This window comes from Oryctolagus cuniculus, chromosome 2, assembly GCF_051225735.1.
Source record: "Oryctolagus cuniculus isolate XC-2025 breed Fujian yellow rabbit chromosome 2, ASM5122573v1, whole genome shotgun sequence".
In the NCBI taxonomy this organism is placed as follows: domain Eukaryota; kingdom Metazoa; phylum Chordata; class Mammalia; order Lagomorpha; family Leporidae; genus Oryctolagus; species Oryctolagus cuniculus.
Window position 1 is genome coordinate 90,694,546 of NC_142868.1, and position 15,695 is coordinate 90,710,240.

The following is a 15,695-nucleotide window of genomic DNA, read 5'->3' on the forward strand; positions in this document are numbered from 1 at the left end:
AGGGAGCCCTGAAGGATGTCTTTCACTTAGTTTGTGCAAGATTGTTTTTTCGAAACTGAAGTTATCTATTGCCCTGAGGTATCCAAATAGATGCTAGGAAAAAGTAAAGGCATTTGTTTCTATCGCTATCATAAAAATCTTGCTAAACATAAAGTCTTTAAAAAAGCTTTCTTGAACATTAATAAACTTTATGTAAATTTTTTTTAAAAAAAGTGAGGGCCCCACACAAATAAAAGGGTTATGCAAATTGTCAGCAGACGTTAATATAGTTATTGGGGGCAGTATTTCTCTAAGTTCCATAGCTTGAAAATTCTCTTCTGATCATAACTTTTTTTTTATTTAGGAAAATTGTGGCTGAATATGAAAAGACCATTGCTCAAATGATTGGTAAGGAGCAAGTTTTTTTCTCTCGAGTATGCAGCTGTAGAGTCTGTCATACCCTGTGCTGGCTGCTATTCCATAGTAACTACCATACTGGAGCAGCTTAAGCAGCAGGCCTTGACTTCCCGGAGCTTCCGAGGTAAGACGTCCAAGATCACTTTTGGCCCCTGCAGATTTGGTGTCTGGCAGGGCCTGTTTTACGCCTCCTCGCTTTGCTTTGCCCTTACTTCCCTCTTGGGACTTCCTTGCCTCCTAAAAGGCCGGCACACCTTCACCTGGGAGATCAGCTTTCTGCATGTGAGGAGGGCACAAACATTCAGAGCACAGCAGGACCCACAGATGCCCGTGATGCAGCCGGTGTCACATCATCATCTCTGGGAGTTCTAGAAACACTGCACCAAGAACCATGGCTCTTAGGGAGAATGCCAGGTTGGCTTCCTATGAGTCCCTGGTCATGATGTTCCCATTCTTTGATTAATTTATAGCCTGGTCTCCTGTTTCTGTTTAAAGGCACCTCATTTTTTTTAAAAGTTTGTTTATTTGAGAGTTAGAATTAACGGACGGAGGAAGAAACAGCGAGAAAGGTCTTCTGTCTGCTGGTTCACTCCCCAAACGGCTGCAATGGCCAGAGCTAGGCTGATCCAAAGCTAAGAGCCAGAAGCTTCTTCCAGGTCTCCCACGTGGGTGCAGGGGCCCAAGGACTTGGGCCATCTTCTATTGCTTTTCCCAGGCCAGAGCAGAGAGCTGGATTGGAAGAGGGGCAGCCGGGACTCAAACCGGCGCCCATCTGGGATGCTGGCACCGCAGGCAGAGATTAACTTACCACAGCACTGCCCCCTAGGCACCTCATTGAGTACAAGGAGTTTGTGGGAAAATAGATTTAAAAGATAGACCTGGGGCAGGCGTTTGGCCTAATGGTTAAGACACTGGCTAGGATGCCCACATCCTGTAGCAGAGTACCTGAATTCGAGCTTCAGGTCTGGCTCCCAATCATTCCTTCTGTCTGTTAGTGCAGACCCAAGGAGGCAGCAGTGAGGGCTCGAATAGCTGGGTTCCTGCCATTCTCATGGATTGGGTTCCCAGTTCCAGCCTGATTCAGCCCTGGCTATTGCAGGCATTTTGGGAGTGAACTAGCAGATAGGAACTCGTCTGCCTGATTGTCTCCCTTTGCCTCTGCCTCTCAAATAAGTAAGGAAAGAATGTAAAGTTCATCTTGATACAAAAAATTTTTGAAATGCATATATAGGAGAGATCTTCAAAAGCTCACACATGCATATTATGGAAAAATCTCAGCATGGATTTCAGAAAATTTTTGTACCAACATACCTTTTTTTTTTTTTTTTTAAGATTTATTTTATTTATTTGAAAGACAGAGTTACAGTGTGAGGTAGAGACAGAGAGAGAAGTCTTCATCTGCTGGTTCACTCCCCAGATGGCTGCAATGGCCAGAGCTGGGCTGATCTGAAGCCAGGAGCCAGGAGCTTCCTCCCGGTCTCCCACGTGGGTGCAGGGGCCCAAGCACTTGGACCATCTTCTACTGCTATCCCAGGCCAGAGCAGAGAGCTGGATCGGAATAGGAGCAGCTGGGACTAGAACCGGTGCCCATTTGGGATTCCGGCGCTTCAGGCCAGGGCTTTAACCCACTGTGCCACAGCGCCAGCCCCACCAACATACCTTTAATTCCATTTTTATGAACTTTTGGACATGGCTTTGTATTACTGATTTATTAACCCTGAACTCACAGCCAGCCAGCAGCCAGGGGACAACAGACAGCACTCCTGCACTACCCCTTTGGGACCACCGTGAACACTGAGATCACCAGCAAAAAGTGCAGAGATGTAAAAACATGACACTGAGTAGACCACAAGAAGGACACTAGTTTGTAGCAGGAAACAAGGGGGCAGAGTGTCTCCTTGTTTGACCTCTGCTGAGAATGTATCAGGTGACTAAAAATTGTTTGCTGCTCTGTACATGTTCACAAATGACTGCCAAAAAAAGTCCCTGGGTGTTGATTTTGGGGTTACAGACAAATTTTAGCAAGTAGGTGAATTTGCATGCACAGACTCCCCGGAAAGTGAGCAAAGGCTGCGGCTGGGTTTGTTTTAGAGGATGGCATGTGGTGGATTCTGTGGAAGGCCTTTTTTTTTTTTTTTTTTTTTTTTTTTTTTTTTTTTTTAAACAAAGCAATGCTGCATTGACCGTAGAGCCTCTTCTAGTCAATGTGGTAAGGACTGACTCCCAAATCAAGTCAAGCCTGGTCTTTCTGCTGCCCACAGCACCTGCCGCCATCCCAGCTCTGGGCCTGTGCCACAGCCGATGCTGTGCATGTCCCGTCCTCCTCCCAGGTGGCTGTGTGGCTCCCACTCCCGGGACCTCTGCTCAGATCTTTCCCTTGAGGGAGACCCGTCTGTAAAGACAGCAGCCCTCTCCCCAGCCTGGTTCTCTTGTCAATGGATGGGTATCTTCTGTAAGTCCTTGAGCATGGGAACTTGCTGCATTCACAGCTGTGTGCCCACCACCACCCAGAACACTACTTGGCCCTCAACAAGAAGCTGTTAACTGTCTTCTGGATTTTTTTAAAAGATTTATTTATTTATTTGACAGTCAGAGTTACACAGAGAAAGAAGGAGAGGCAGAGAGAGAAAGGCCTTCATACGCTGGTCACTCCCCAGTTGGCCTCAGTGGTTGGAGCTGGGCCAATCCGGAGCCAGGAGCTTCTTCCAGGTCTCCCATGCAGGTGCAGGGGCCCAAAGACCTGGGCCGGCTTCTACTGCTTTCCCAGGCCATCACACAGAGCTGGACGGGAAGTGGAGCAGCCGGGACTCGAACCGGTGCCCATATGGGATGCCGACACTGGAGGCCACAGCTTTACCCACTGTGCCACAGCGCCAGCCCAGCTATCTTCTATTAAACATGACATTATATGCTTTTTGAATTTTTCATTATACACTTTTGTGGGATACAGCATGTGCTGATTAAATCATGGAGGTTAGCATTTCATCTCCTGTGATGCCCACAGAGATCTCTGGTGCAGTGAGGTGTCTCAGTACTTAAAACACCGTGTATGCTGAGCAAGTCAGGGTCAGTAGCATTTCCCTCATTCCCATCACTGGGTTTGGAGCTAGTGAGTTACTCGTCAGATACATACAAGGTTGTAGTGAACTCCAGTCCCCCGCTGTGCTGTGGACACTAGAACTTACTGCCTGACTCTGTTTGGTACCTGTTGGACAACTTCCATGCCGTCACTTTTGACTTGTGATTCTCCAGAAGATGAACAGAGGACGAGCATGACCTCCCAGAAGAGCTTCCAGCAGCTGACCATGGAGAAGGAGCAGGCCCTGGCCGACCTTAACTCTGTGGAGAGGTCCCTTTCTGATCTCTTCAGGCGATATGAGAACCTGAAAGGCGTTTTGGAAGGCTTCAAGAAGGTAGTGTGTCCCTGTCCTCCCAGCCCTAGCTGGTGGTGTACTCTTATGGTAAGGGATCACCAAACATAGGCCAGAAGTGTGGGTGACCTTTGAAATAGGGGGACAGGGCCTACTGGCCTTGCAGCTTCTGACTCACTGGGTGGCATGTCCTGGTCATTCCTCTACCGGGTCCCGAGTGGAAGCCTCAGACGTGGTCGGAGTGTAACACAGAGCACAGCACAGGAGCTCTCCACCCAACGTTCTTTTTGGCAATTCACTTTTTCAGTGTTAGCAAAAGTAGAAGGGATTCCATATGGGAAAGATTCAACCTGCAGGTTCTAGAAGAAATTAAGTGTAACATTTCAAACAGAGATGTAAATATGCATATTATTTTACAGCACTGAAAAATCTTCCCTTTCATTTAAAAATAAAAGTGAGACCAGCCAATTTGTCTGAGAATGAAATTGCCATTAAGTTTTAAATAACTACCTTCCTAAGTAGGCATGTCGGTGTAATTGAACCTTACTTTTGTGATGTTGAAATTATTACTTGAAGGAATTATGTAGAATTCTTCAGTGAGAATTGTGTGTGCCTGTTACAAATTGCCATGGGATATAAATTAAGGGCATCTGAATTAATTGTTTTCCCATTTAAAACAATGAAACTGACACATGGTATATTGCTAGTAGAAGAACAAGACAGCTCATTTTAAATGTTCGCCTTGGAACAGAATGAAGAAGCCTTGAAGAAGTGCGCTCAGGATTACTTAGCCAGAGTTAAGCAAGAGGAGCAGCGCTACCAGGCCTTGAAGATGCATGCGGAAGAGAAGCTAGACAAGTAAGAGCCTATAAATTCGACATTTCCCATGGTGCTGTGGGAAGACGTTCAGAGACACAGAAGCAAAATTCACTGTTTTGCAACTTCAGGTTGAATTTGTGTTTTATTTCTTTTTTTTTTTTTTTTTTTTAACCATCTCCACATGATTACAACATGAAAAACATAAAAAGGCACATGGTGTCTCCCTCTCAGCTCTGACTCCCACTGAGGTTTCAGCTCCTTCCTCACCCCAGGTACTGTCAGTTCTGTTTTTTCCTCCAGGGTGTACTTTTCTCCCCTTTATACAGACAGTTGTATACCTTGCTTTTGCTCAGTAGTCTGATTTTTTTTTTTTTTTAAGATTTATTTATTTGAAAGGCCAGAGAGAGGTCTTCCATCCACTGGTTCACTCCCCAAATGGCCAGAGCTGGGCCGATCCAAAGCCAGGAGCTTCTTCTGGGTCTCCCATATGGGTACAGGGATCCAAGCACTTGGATCATCTTCTATTGCTTTCCCAGGCCATAGCAGAGAGCTGGGTGGGAAGTGGAGCAGCCAGGACTCGAACTGTCGCCCATATGGGATTCTGGCACTGCAGGCAGCAGCTTTACCCACTAAGCCACAGCACCAATTCCAAGCAGTCTGGTTTTGAAAATCTTTATGGGGCCGGCATTGTGGCATAGCTGGTAAGGCTACCACCTTCAGTGCCAGCATCCCATATGGGTGCCGGTTCGAGTCTCAGCTGTTCCACTTCCGATCCAGCTCTCTGCTATAGCCTGGGAAAGCAGTAGAAGATGGCCCAAATGCTTAAGCCCCCGCACCCACTTGGGAGACCTGGAAGAAGCTCCTGGCTCCGGATAGGTGCAGTTCCAGCCGTTGTGGCCAAATGGGGAGTGAACCAGCGGATGGAAGACCTCTCTCTGCCTCTCCTTTGTGTGTGACTCTGACTTTCAAATAAATAAATAAATCTTTTAAAAAAATTTATAAAAGAAATCTTTATGCATCAATCCATGAAGAGCTTCCTTGTTTATTTTTAAACAGCCTCATGGTATTCTGTTGTTGGAATGTATCCTTATTTAACCAATCCCTTCAGTTGGAAATTCAGGTTAGTTAAAATCTTTTGCTGGGGCCAGTGTTGTGGTGGAAAGGGTTAAGCTGCTCTGCTTCCAATCCAAGTTCCTGCTAATGTACATAGAAAAGCAGCAGATAGCTCAAGTGCTTGGGCCCTGCCACCCATGTGAGAGACCTGGGTAGAGTTCCAGACTCCTGACTTGAGCCTGGCCCAGCCCAGCCCTGGCCATTGTGGCCGTTTGGAGAGTGAACCAGCAGATGGAAAAAAATGTCACTCTGCCTTTCAAATACGTGAAATACATCTTTAAAATCTTTTCCTTCTGTAACAACGCTGCAATAAGTAACCTTGTAGATTATCATTTTGCACGCATGCGAGTTATCCTTATGACATACAGGAGAGAAAAGCAACTATTGGGCCAAAGAATATATGAATTTGTAAATAGGAAAATAGACATAAATGTATTTCAGCAATCAGAATTCATGTATTTGCTTTACTATACATTATTATTGTACATTTTTGGGTTGATTTATGCATTTTAAGTATTAGGGACACCAGCCCCTTGTGATATGAATTATGAATAATTTTTCCAGTTTCTAATTTACCTTTTTTACTCTTTCTATGGTACTTTTGGTATATAGGAATTTCCTCTTTTTTTATTTAAGATTTATTTATTTGAAAGGCAGATTTAGGTATCTTCCATGCACTGGTTCACACCCCAAATGGCTGCAATGGCCACGACTAGGCCAGGAGCTTCATCTGGGTCTCTCATGTGAGTGCAGGGTCCTAGCACTTGGGTCATCCTCTGCTGCTTTCCTAGGCATGTTAGCAAGGAGCTGAATAAGAAGTGGAGCAGCTGGGATTTGCACTGGTACCCACATGGGATGTTAGCATTGCAGGCAGTGGCTTAACCCATTATGCCACGATGCTGGCCCTGTAGAAATTTATTTCTGTGGAGTAAAGTTTATCAGGCATTTCTTCTACAGCTTATGTATTTCCTGTCATAGGAACAGAGATCTTCTTCACCATTCTGGATGGGAAATAATCTCTCTCCCATATTTCCCTTCTAATAGTGCTTTAATGGCTTAGGGTTTTTTTGTTTTTTGTTGTTTTTTTTTTTTTTTTAATTTTTTGACAGGCAGAGTGGACAGTAAAAGAGAGAGACAGAGAGAAAGGTCTTCCTTTGCTGTTGGTTCACCCTCCAATGGCCGCCACGGCCGGCGCGCTGCGGCTGGCATACCGCACTGATCTGATGGCAGGAGCCAGGTGCTTCTCCTGGTCTCCCATGGGGTGCAGGGCCCAAGCACTTGGGCCATCCTCCACTGCACTCCCTGGCCACAGCAGAGAGCTGGCCTGGAAGAGGGGCAACAGGAACAGAATCCGGCGCCTCGACCAGGACTAGAACCCGGTGTGCCGGCGCTGCAAGGCGGAGGATTAGCCTAGTGAGCCGCGGCACCGGCTTGTTTTGCTTTCTTTTAAAGATTTATTTATTTTGGGGCTGGCACTGTGGTGAAGTAGGTTAATCCTCCTCCTGCAGCACCAGCATCCCATATGGGCACTGGTTCTAGTCCTGGCTGCTCCTCTTCTGATCCAGCTATCTGCTATGGTCTGAGAAAGCAGTGGAAGATGACCCAAGTGCTTGGACCCCTGCACCCACATGGGAGATCTAGAAGAAGCTCCTGGCTCCTGGCTTCAGATTGGCACAGCTGCTGCCATTTGGGGAGTGAACCACCTAAGAAAGACCTTTCTCTGTCTGTAATTCTACCTCTCAAATAAATAAAATCTTTTTAAAAAATTATTGATTTCAAAGAGTTAGAGATCTTCCATCTGCTGATTTATACCCCATATGGCTATAATGGCCAGGTTGGGCCAAGCCAAAGCTTCATCTGGGTCTCCCACATGGGTGGCAGAAGCCCAGACACTTGGGCTATTTTCCACTGCTTTTCCCAGGTCACCAGTGGGGAGCCGGATTGGAAGTGGAGCAGCTGGGATGTGAACTGGTATCCATATGGGAACTGGCTTTGCAGGCGGCTGTTTTACCCACTGTGCTACAATGCTGACCCCCCTGGTTTTTAAGATGTATTAATAGGGCTGGTACTATGGCATGGTAGGCTGGGCTTCCCTGTGCAGTGCTGGCATCCCATATGGGTGCTGTTTGTGTACTGGTTGCTCCTCTTCTGCTAGTGGCCTGCAAGGGTGGTGGACGATGGCCCAAGTGCTTGGGCCCCCGCACCCACGTGGGAGGCCTTGGGGAGGCTCCTGGCTTCTGGCTTTGTATCGGCTCAGCTCTGGCTGTTGTGGCCATTTGGGGAATAAACCAGTTGATGAAAGACCTTTCTCTCTGTCTCTCCCTGTCTCTGTAGCTCTGCCTCTCAAATAAATAAAATCTAAAAAAAAAAAAAAAATAGACTTATTAACTTACTTGAAAGGCAGAGTGAGAGAGAGAGTGATTTTCCATCCTCTGGTTCACCCCCTCAAACAACCACAATAGCCAGAGTTGAAGCCAGGAGCCAGGAGCTTCATCCTGGTCTCCCACATGGGTGGCAGGGGCCCAACCACTTGGACCAGCTTCCACTGCCTTCCCAGGTGCATTGGCAGGGAGTCGAATTGGAAGCAGAGTAGCTGGGATTCAAACCTGAGAAACTGGTGTTAGAAGCTGCAGCTTAACCCACTGTGCTACAACACTAGCCTCAATAGCTTAGTTTTTCTCTTACGTTCTCGGTTAATTCTCACATCCGGTACATTTGGAACTTATGTTGGGGAATGGTATTCTCTTAAGTAGAAAGTAATCTATACTTACACATTTTACCATTTATATTCCTATTTGTAAAACTTTTAACTGTTTCCCACTCACACAGGTACTGTGTGCTTTATTGAATATCCTTCTAGATCTTTCTTTGTGTGCCTGTCCAAAATGGTTTGGAACTTTTTTTAATTAGAGTCATGTTACACACATTTCCTGTTTTCACTGAGGGTTTACCAGGCCATTTTCCCACGTAGGCTTGTAGCTCAGTCTTTGCCAGGTTACAGGACTTCAGCCGTTTCTTTACTGAAAGGCGTTTCTTAGACCCAGCCCTTTCCCGTGGCAGACCACGTGGCAGGGACCACCGCGTGCTGAGTGGATGTCTCTGAGGAGATCACGGAACGTGGGATGGGGCGGCCGCGTTTCGGATCGTCCTCGTGGGGGTGGTGCCTTCCACAGGGACAGGACCAGTTCCATCTTTCCCAGCAGCGTGGGAGTCTGTTTTCTTCTCAAGGACCTAGGACGAGACCGCCCTTTTTAGTATTAGCCGTGTGGTAAATCCAAGCCTCTCACTCTCATCTGCACACCTCTGGCTCCGAGCGGAGTCTCAGCATCCTGTCGCCGTTCACCCGCTGCTTGCCCTCTGACATTTCTGGTTTCTAACATTTCCCTCTGCATCTCATTAATCAAGTCCATGTCAGTGGCTACACGTCCTGACTGTTGACTGTGATAATCCCCAAAATGATCCAGCCCACTATTACACTGTTTTTTTTTTTTTTTTTTTTAATCTAAGACCATCATAGAAACTGGTTTATAATTCCGTTTTCTTGTGAAAACATTGTGGTGCTTGAGATTAATTCCGTCATTGGTTTGTGCCACAGAAATTCCCTTAGCAGTTGTTCGTGAATTGGGTTCTTACTGAGTTATGTCGGTCACCAGTTCTTTCTCTTCTATGCAGTCAGTCCTTTCGGGCCTGTGTCACACGGCTGTCCATGATGAATATCCTGACTCTGGCTGTGATCGGTGGCTAACTCTGCTTTTTCTCTCTTTCTCCTATAAACCAAACACCATAAACAGAGCCAATGAAGAGATCGCTCAGGTTCGGACCAAAGCAAAGGCCGAGAGCGCGGCTCTCCACGCCGGACTCCGGAAAGAGCAGATGAAGGTGGAGTCCCTGGAGAGGGCCCTGCAGCAGAAGGTACGAGGCCAGTGGCTGCCGTCGGTCCTGGCGCTGCTTAGCTTACAGTGGATCTCGGCCCGAGAGGCCTTGCCTCTCTGTATGCAGACCTCAACCCAGCTCCTCAGTGAACTGCTTCAGGTGGAGACAAAAAGTCGAAGCATTGTTCTTCCAGGCCTGTCGTGTGAGACAGCCTCGGGCTGGGAGCAGAGAGGTCATGGTGTTGTAAGTTTGGAGGACCAAAGGCTTCTTAGGGTCACGAGACCACCCTTTTTGTTTGTCATATGTGGCTGTGTCTCTTCCCTCTTCAGTGGTTGCAGTCAGTGGTTTCCAAGTGAGGGCATCGTTGCCTTCTAGGGGATGTGGACTGTGTCTGGAGATGGGTTTGGTTGTCACAACTGGGAGCATCCAGAGGGCAGAGGCCAGAGATGCTGCCAGACGAGGACCTGCCTGGCCCCATAGCCAGCGTTGCAAGGGCTGGGAAGCTGCTGCAGATAGTGGAGATGAGTGGTAGCCACGGCCCCTGAGGCTCGCTGTTCAGCAGTCTGAGGCTTCGCTCTTCGACTGGAGTGTCTCTTGGGTTTCCTGAGTCTCTGCTTGTGTGCTCAGGCCTGTGGCTAGAGCAGGGTCCTTATTCTGACAGTTCCTAAGCCAGTGCTATCTGGGATAATCATATGCCTGAATCCCAGGTCCCAGAGACATTGAGGGCGATCCAGACACTTGTGGTTTTCACAGGTACCCCAAGGGATTCTTGCGCTAACAGGAACACTTGGGAGCTGAGGTTCCCGGGCTAGCTCCAGCAGCCTAGTGCCTGCCCCCGCCCCCCACTCAGTCTAAACAGTGTTGTGAGCACGTGTCCGTTTCTGGAGGAGGAGGTGCCCAGCCCTTGTTTCTTCACAGGGACAGGGCACCTGTTTCTACCAAGGACCATTTGGATATTTACCATATCATTCGTGGGCCATGCAAAATGATCAGCTTAAAACATTAGCCTGCTGTAGTGGCCTTGATGGGGCTGGACCAAGTGACCCTGTGGACAGGGCACCCCCACCCCATGCTGTGCAAGGATCGCTGAATCACTGAATTAGGAGGTCTAGTCATACATAGTAATAATCAGGATGTCTGCACATGTGTAACATCTGGTCCGCCTGAAGCGGATAGCCTGTCTTGGGAATGCTTAGCCAATGGAGCCTGCATAACCATGTCCATTGTCTTTCAGAACCAAGAAATTGAAGAACTGACGAAAATCTGTGACGAGCTGATCGCCAAGCTGGGAAAGACTGACTGAGGTTCCCTCCCGTAGCTCAGCAGATAGTGCATTTGGCTGCTTCTCTCCTGACCACAGTTACCTTGCCTTATCCAGGAGTAATCGCCCCTTTGCAGAGAAAAACAGACTTTGAAAAAGCACATGGCTACCAATGCCTGTCCCGCTTTGCCACGACGCCACAGCCCTGGGAGAAGCCCCGAGCTCCACAGGGTCAGGAAGGGCACTGCCCGTTCCCCCCCACCCCTGCCAGCTGCACACACAGACCACCACACGGGGGCCTCCGACTCCTCGCTCTTCCATGGTTCTTACCCCAAGCGTGTTACATTTGTGATTTTGTGGCTTCTAGTTGCTGTCACTGCCTTTCTAAAACCACCCGATGATTTTGTGTGACCTATTGTTTAGTCTTGTAATTTCCAGTGCCATTGGTTTTACTTGAGATAATTTGATCTGATCTTACTTGCAGTTTGCAAACAAGAAGGGGCCCTGAGTACCTGCACCCCCACGGTCACACGCTCCTCTCTACACAGTTCCATGTGCTGCTGCTTTTCCCTGAAGCACAGTCAAATAAGATCCAGCGCGCGCAAGAATGTGTTTCTGTGAACGTCAAACCCCGTTTCTAAATAGAGTCCTGGCCCTGAATGCCAACTGGAGGATTTGGAGGCCAGGGAAAAGACGAGGAGGGCTCCTGGCCGTCCCGTCGTGGTCTCACCTCAGCTTTGGGGGGTGTGACCCCCAGGGCTTCCTCCTCAGCCTCCGTGTGAACCATGGGGTTGGCCTCCCGCTAAGCTGGGTCTTGGCAGCTCTGGCCTGGGGTCGCTCGGAATCCTCTGCTGCTGTCACTGTTGCAGAATCAACACCTGATCTTTGCTGTCTTTCAGATACACAGAGAAAATCAGCTATGAAAGGTTTAGATGGTCTCATTTAATTAAAAAGTAACGAGCCGCATTAGCCAATACTAGGTAAAGAAACTTTTTTCAAACTTACCAATGTGATGCACTGTTCTTCAGATATTTAAAAAACAACAAAAACCAACATCAGAAAGTCCTTTCAGAGTTGAGATAGTATTTTTAACTAAACAGGCAGTACAAATCACATGAACCGCTCCAGAAATCGGCTCCTTTCGATTGTTTTCAAACAGAGGCCGTTTGGATGCTGGGGAAGGAGAGCAGGAGGGAGGACCAGCCTCCCAGCACCCAGTCCCCGGAGCTCTCACTGGGCCCCGCTCAGCATTAACCCTCCACTGCGAGTTTTCCACGGGACACCAGTGGATCCCCTCCCGTGTGTCAGGCAAAACCAGATCCACGCGCGTGTTTCCAGGCGCGCCCACCCTCACACATCCCCACGGAGCCGCGTGCTGCGTTCAGCTCATGCACCTCTCCCATGCTGCGAGACTGTTGCATGACCCAGCTCAGCAGGGAGTGCGCCTAGTGGAGAGCCTCTGTAGGTGTTGAGAAGCTGTCTTTTCCCTAGCAGAGTGTTCACGGAGGTGCGGTCTTCAGCCCCAGGGAAGTCGAGAGCACCTTTCAAAGCAGAGGTCCCGTTTCACCAACACGCGTTTATCACCCTCGGTGCTTAGGCTGCATTTTGAAGCCTATCGTCTTAACATTTTGTACAAAACAAAAACAGAAACAGGCTGGCTGTGGTTGGAGAGGTGGCTTGACAATCATCTGGGCCTTGGAAGTTGTGGTTTCCCATGAGCATCGCTCTCGCCTCCATGTCAAGTGCAAGTGTCGCTCCTGCGGCCGGGACCCACCTGCTGCCTTGGTCTTCTCTACAACAAGAAAAATTAACTTGGCTTGTGCTGAAAGAAGTAGTGCCAGCCCTCTCTGTGTTTGGGTGACGTACCCATGTCTGCTTGTCTTATGCTGATGTATTTAAGTAGGAAAGGCCCAGGTTGGCGTCCATTTATAGACTTAGCTACTCTAAAGGTGCAGAGTATGTGTTAGAACAGAGCGGGTGACAGTCTGTCCGAGGACCCCCTTAAAAACTAGACCCCAGTGAACGCAATGCTGCACAAGCACACGGGCGCCCGTGCTAAGTCACAGTTGCTGCTGGCTGCTCAGCCGCACTATCAGAAGGCCGTGTGCGCCAGTCCGATGTACTAGACGGCTATTCTCCAAGGAGAATTGAAGTGTGTCTTACCCATCAGGCAAGTCAAGAAAATAGACTGGGCAGTATGAAGCATGTTTACTTTCCATTAAAACCAAGCAAAAAAGGTTTTGGAACTTTTGAATGTAGAATATATTTAAAATATATATAGAATATAGTCTAGAGGTTGCTTCAGCACATGTGAGGGCCTGATGTCACTTGCCTGTTGGGCAATGCAGGGCCCTGTCACCAAAATGCAGGGGGAAGAGGAGGCAGCCGCTGGCCTGCGTGTGGTTCGGGGACGTCGGGTGGTTTCTTGGGCTCCGGGTCCCAAGCCTTTGTCCTAGTGTTCGGCTTTGCCGAGGCGTGTGGTGTCCTTCCCTGCGGTGTGCTGACGGGAGACAGGCCTCTGCCTGCAACCGCGACCTGCCGAGCCCTTTGTTCTGCAAGGCTGCTCCGGGAACACCGAGAAGCCCCGCGTTCCACATGTGGTTTCTGGCTTCTTCAGACCCAGCCCAAATTAGGAAGTGCAGAAGCACATGAGGGCGCAAGGCTCGGAGGCCCTGGCAGCCGGCCAGAGTGCTGTGGCCTCCAAGGGGAGATTTACGTTTGGCTTTGGAGGGCAGCTCAGGCTGCCTTCTCTTTCCAGCCGGCTGCTCTCTGTGCCCGCCCCCGACGCGAGGACTTAGGTCTCAGACAGCCCTGGGTTGGTCCTGCCCACTCAGCGGCATAAACCCCCTGCAGGTGTTCCCCGGGTGGAAGCGCTCCCTGCCAGCAAAGGCTACAGAGGGCCTCGCGGCGACTCCCACGTGACTCCGTGCATCCTTTTTGAGCGGAGTGAGCCTCAAGCTCTCCTTTTCTTTCCTCGGTGTCCCCGCAGTCGGTGAGCATCTCCTGAGTCGTTCGTAGGCGGCTGTCATCTGCAGCCATGAGCCGCGAGCCTGCACGCCGACTCCGGTTTGGAAAGAGTCAAACTGGGGTTTGAAAGATGAAACGAGTCCAGCAAGGACTGTGAATGCAGATGTATATATTCTGAATAGTTTAAGAGAGAACAGATGTAGTCTGGGAGTCCCAGGATGTCAAGCCAAAGGTCTAAGAAGTCGTCTTCAGAGGCTTTTAATAAAAGAGGTATTTTGAGGCGATTTCTGTCCACAGAGGGTTGCCTGGCTTCCAGATTCCAGTTATTTTGAGGAAGCAATTTACCACTCAAACCTATAGCCTCCCAATTGCTAAAAATAAATTATTACAGACCCTGTGTCTGAGGGTCTCCTCTGGAGACCATCTGAGTGACAGCGTTCTCCAGTGACCGCTGGAGCCCTGTGCCCGAGCTCGCTTCTGGAGACTAAAGATTGCACTTTCATAGTTGTTTTTCTTTTAATCCAAATGCAATCCCATTTCTGTGCCTCTTAGCATGCAGTTAGAATTGGACACACAAGATTCCTAAGGAATGACTTTATCAACTGTAATATGGTTACAGCTACTACATATGTATTCTGGCCACTGTCCTACCACGGGGATGCTGTGTGCAGTGCTGGCCTGGGCCATCTGCTTTCGTCCGAGCGGAGGCCAGGCTTGGGGCCGACAGTGGCCTGACTTCCCTGTATCGATTCTGAAGATGCCACTTTGTCCCCACTCTGCCTTTCAGTGGTATCTGAATTAGACTCCAAAAAAAGTACTTCCCCATCATGTGGTTAACTGATAGCCCATATTTACAAATGACCTTCCAGTGGGCTCCAAAACCAGCCTCCGTGCAGATACAGGGAAGTGTGCAGGCCCCCCTCCCACCGCCTGCCCCGACTCAGCCTCTGCCTCCACCCAGGCTCCAGGCTTTTCTTCTAGATCCCAGCGGTAGCAGTCAACTCTGCAGCATTGCTGTTAGCCAGTGCGTGTTTGCCACTAGTTCCCCCACTGTACTAATGTGCCAACGAGTCCAGTGTCCACTGCGCGTCCTGCACTGTGTCCCCTTGGGTGCCACGGAGCACACGAGGACCCTCAGCGAGTGGGTGGGCGGGCGCTGCATTGACTACTGTCAGGATTGTGTCGTGTGGGATAATCATCTACATAAATTTTATATACATAGTAATTTCCCTTTTTATATGTCAGGTAAATATTTGTAAAAGCTATACTCACACAAATGAAATTATAATGATTACTAATATATTTTTTCCATGTTTCATTGCCTGAATAAAAACTATTTACCACTGATTTGTGTGTGTGTGAGTGTAAGTGGTCTTCCTGCCCTGAAGTCACTTTATCTGGGAGAGAAATATGGCAGCCGCACTTTTAAGAGCTCCATATTTCAGCCTAAAAATAGGCAAGATGACATCTTCTCCACACTCATTTTCTTGAGTTTTATGCATTTGGTTGGGTGTGTAATTAAAAACAAAACACACACACTTTGGCATCCGGCCCTTGCTGTATAAATTTCCATGCCTTTGCATCTGTGCAAACAAAGTTGGTAGTCTGCGCCTTGCTGGGTTTGCCCAGAGGCTGGTTGTCGCCCTGGCATTTCCAAGTCTCCCCAAGCGCCCTGAGCTCCGAGGGACACGGGGTAAGCCAGAGCTGTGTAAACATTACAGAACAGCCTTCAGAGAAGAGTTGACATTTTGTGTTTCTTCAAGGTTGATACCCGGAAACACATTTTCAATACCAGCCAGGCCAGCTCTCCGCTTCAGGGGGAGGAGATGGGACAGGAAGTTTTGTGGGCTGAATTACAGGAAAAAATAAATTAGGGAGATAGTTGATGATGGGAA

The 15,695-nt window shown here is 48.6% G+C and overlaps 1 protein-coding gene across 41 annotated transcripts in view; it reads left to right on the top strand.

Annotated features, from left to right (window-relative positions):
- TACC1 (transforming acidic coiled-coil containing protein 1) overlaps positions 1 to 15,147 on the top strand; it is a 145,490-nt gene extending 130,343 nt beyond the window's left edge. For all 41 annotated transcript variants that reach the window (XR_016229116.1, XM_089325905.1, XM_089325902.1 and 38 more), the window contains 5 exons: positions 344 to 387; positions 3,649 to 3,809; positions 4,519 to 4,625; positions 9,491 to 9,611; positions 10,807 to 15,147. Coding sequence is in view for 40 of the 41 variants with exons in the window: in XM_089325905.1 (XP_089182031.1) it covers positions 344 to 387; positions 3,649 to 3,809; positions 4,519 to 4,625; positions 9,491 to 9,611; positions 10,807 to 10,875 (502 nt within the window). In the remaining variant the exon portion in view is untranslated. The remainder of the gene's footprint in view (positions 1 to 343; positions 388 to 3,648; positions 3,810 to 4,518; positions 4,626 to 9,490; positions 9,612 to 10,806) is intronic.
- Positions 15,148 to 15,695: the final 548 nt, after the last annotated feature.